Below are 2,010 nucleotides of genomic sequence, written 5' to 3'. Positions count from 1 at the left end.
GAGTTTTATTTATAATTTTTTATACACTCAAATATGTAACACAATAGTATGTTTTTATTTTTATGTTTATGGATGGTATATTTTTATTGAGTCTAATTTTTATTTTACAGCTTAGAGTGAAAGTGATGTGTAAGTATGTTTGTGTTCAATTTGGATTTGACACATGTTTCTCTTAAAATAAAAATAAAATATTCTCTAAATAAAAAAGAAATATAAACTAAAATAACAAAGAATAAGCTATATATATTTAATTAGTTGTATCAAAAATACATTTTAGACAATGAAAAATTACATTTTTTTTTCCACTCTAAAATAAATTTGCACTTGAATAAATTTGATCTTTTTGGGTCATATTAAATCCTTACTTAAAATAGATCTATGCTGATATTTATATATATTTATGGTATGTCTTGATATTTATTTATAGAGTGAGTAATATTTATATATATTTATGGTATGTCTTTATATTTATTTACAGAGTGAGTGGTATAAGAGAGCAGTATGATATTGTTGCAACATACTGAAACTCTATTTGTTATTCTTTCATGTATCATTTGTTTAATTCATCTCTACCTATGCGAAATCAAAGCAGAGAGATAAGACTGGTAAAGGAATTCAAAAACGAATTCAAAAATGTAGTATGTGGAATACTTTGAAATTCCAGATTATTAAATACACGGAGAAGGTAAAATTCAAGTGGAATAGTGAAACTGCCATGACAGCATCGCAGTTGAAAACACTATCAATTGCAAGTATTTATATACACTATCAATTCCTCATATTATGTAAAGTTGTAAATTAAATAGTCCTTCATGCATTGACCTTATAATGCTTCTATGCCATTCTTGCCCTTATCAGTCTGCAATATGCAAATGAAATTGAAACAAACGGTGTTATATGCAAAATTTGGTTCTAAGGTATTCAGTCCTGCAGGAAACAAAACCATCCAAGGGAATAATATAAAGTGCAATAAATATAAATCCATATACTTACATATCGCAAACAGTCCGAATAGTTTGTTATCAGGTGGGAAACTTGAGCGCCACACAAAGTCTGAACTTCCAGTAGATTTTCGTTGACAAAAACCTGTTTATCATTGTCAGAGACCTTGAAGCATTCACAAACGAAATTTCTGGTAAGCTCGTGTTCTCGAATCCTGTTTTCCAGATTGTCGAGGCTTTCGCAGCACAGGTTCTCAGCGTTCAAAAAATAAGTTCCAGACTGTAAAGAAATATAGCACGATTCGAAGAAACTCGAAACTGCTGTGCAATCATTTGAAGAGGAATGAACATTATATGCAAACTGCGCCCATATGCTCAAGAAAACCGCGGCAATGGCAGCGACTGCTACAGTCTTCTGAGTCATCATATTTCTGTACATTAAATGCTAAATTCAATTTTCTAAATACTGATATCATGAAAAAACTTCATAACGATTACCCATATTATGTCTCGTTCGATTTCTTCTTAGAATTATATTAATTGCAAATTGACGGATCAACGCTGCGGAGATTGGGCAATTGGGTCTATATGTTTGTATAAATAAGCATCGTTAGTAGGCTGAATCTCAGAAAAATCTTAAATATGGAGAAAAGGATGCACATTATAAATGTATAGAAAGGAAAAAACAGATAAATAGAGAATTGACTAACCATGTAGCATTTATGAACTCTGAAGCAGAAGTCGTAGACCTTTAATGGTGTCTCTCGGCCTGACTGGCTTTCAAAGACTATTATTGAATGCCTAAAGTTTCAGGCTTAACACTCATTAATTCCTGTTGCATCAATAATTCACAGGCTACAATTACCAACTTTAAAAACTCTGCTTCCCATCGAGATCATATGGCTTAAAAGAGAAAGATTTGTTTTTTAAGAAAAACATATGGTTTAGCTTTAAGGAAAACCTACCTAGCGCTACTGTTCTTCTCTTGCCCATTCTTGAAGTTGAACCCCCGTATATCAGATCGCTTGATTAGAGAAGTTGAAACGAATGGGATAAAGGAATATCTGAA

General features: G+C 31.5%; 1 protein-coding gene across 1 annotated transcript; it reads right to left on the bottom strand.

Annotated features, from left to right (window-relative positions):
* Window positions 1-774: 774 nt before the first annotated feature.
* On the bottom strand, window positions 775-1,772 carry LOC149227067 (uncharacterized). The gene is made up of 3 exons (XM_089375410.1): window positions 1,652-1,772; window positions 994-1,372; window positions 775-859 (listed from the first exon to the last, which is right to left on the bottom strand). Exons 2-3 carry the CDS (start codon window positions 1,366-1,368, stop codon window positions 824-826), a joined length of 411 nt encoding a protein of 136 aa, XP_089231536.1. The 5' UTR covers window positions 1,369-1,372; window positions 1,652-1,772; the 3' UTR covers window positions 775-823.
* Window positions 1,773-2,010: the final 238 nt, after the last annotated feature.

This window comes from Pinus tabuliformis, chromosome J (genome assembly GCF_031772625.1).
Source record: "Pinus tabuliformis cultivar Carrire ecotype Pingquan chromosome J, CPIR1, whole genome shotgun sequence".
In the NCBI taxonomy this organism is placed as follows: domain Eukaryota; kingdom Viridiplantae; phylum Streptophyta; class Pinopsida; order Pinales; family Pinaceae; genus Pinus; species Pinus tabuliformis.
The sequence above is the reverse complement of the archived record's forward strand: the minus strand, read 5'-3'. Positions and strand labels throughout refer to the sequence as shown.

Excerpts from the sequence above, each read along its gene's own strand:
- LOC149227067 (XM_089375410.1), bottom strand. The coding sequence starts at position 1,368 with ATGATGACTCAGAAGACTGTAGCAGTCGCTGCCATTGCCGCGGTTTTC. Across the intron at positions 860-993 it reads ATTCGGACTGTTTGCGATAT|ACTGATAAGGGCAAGAATGG; the intron begins GTAAGTATATGG and ends TGCATATTGCAG.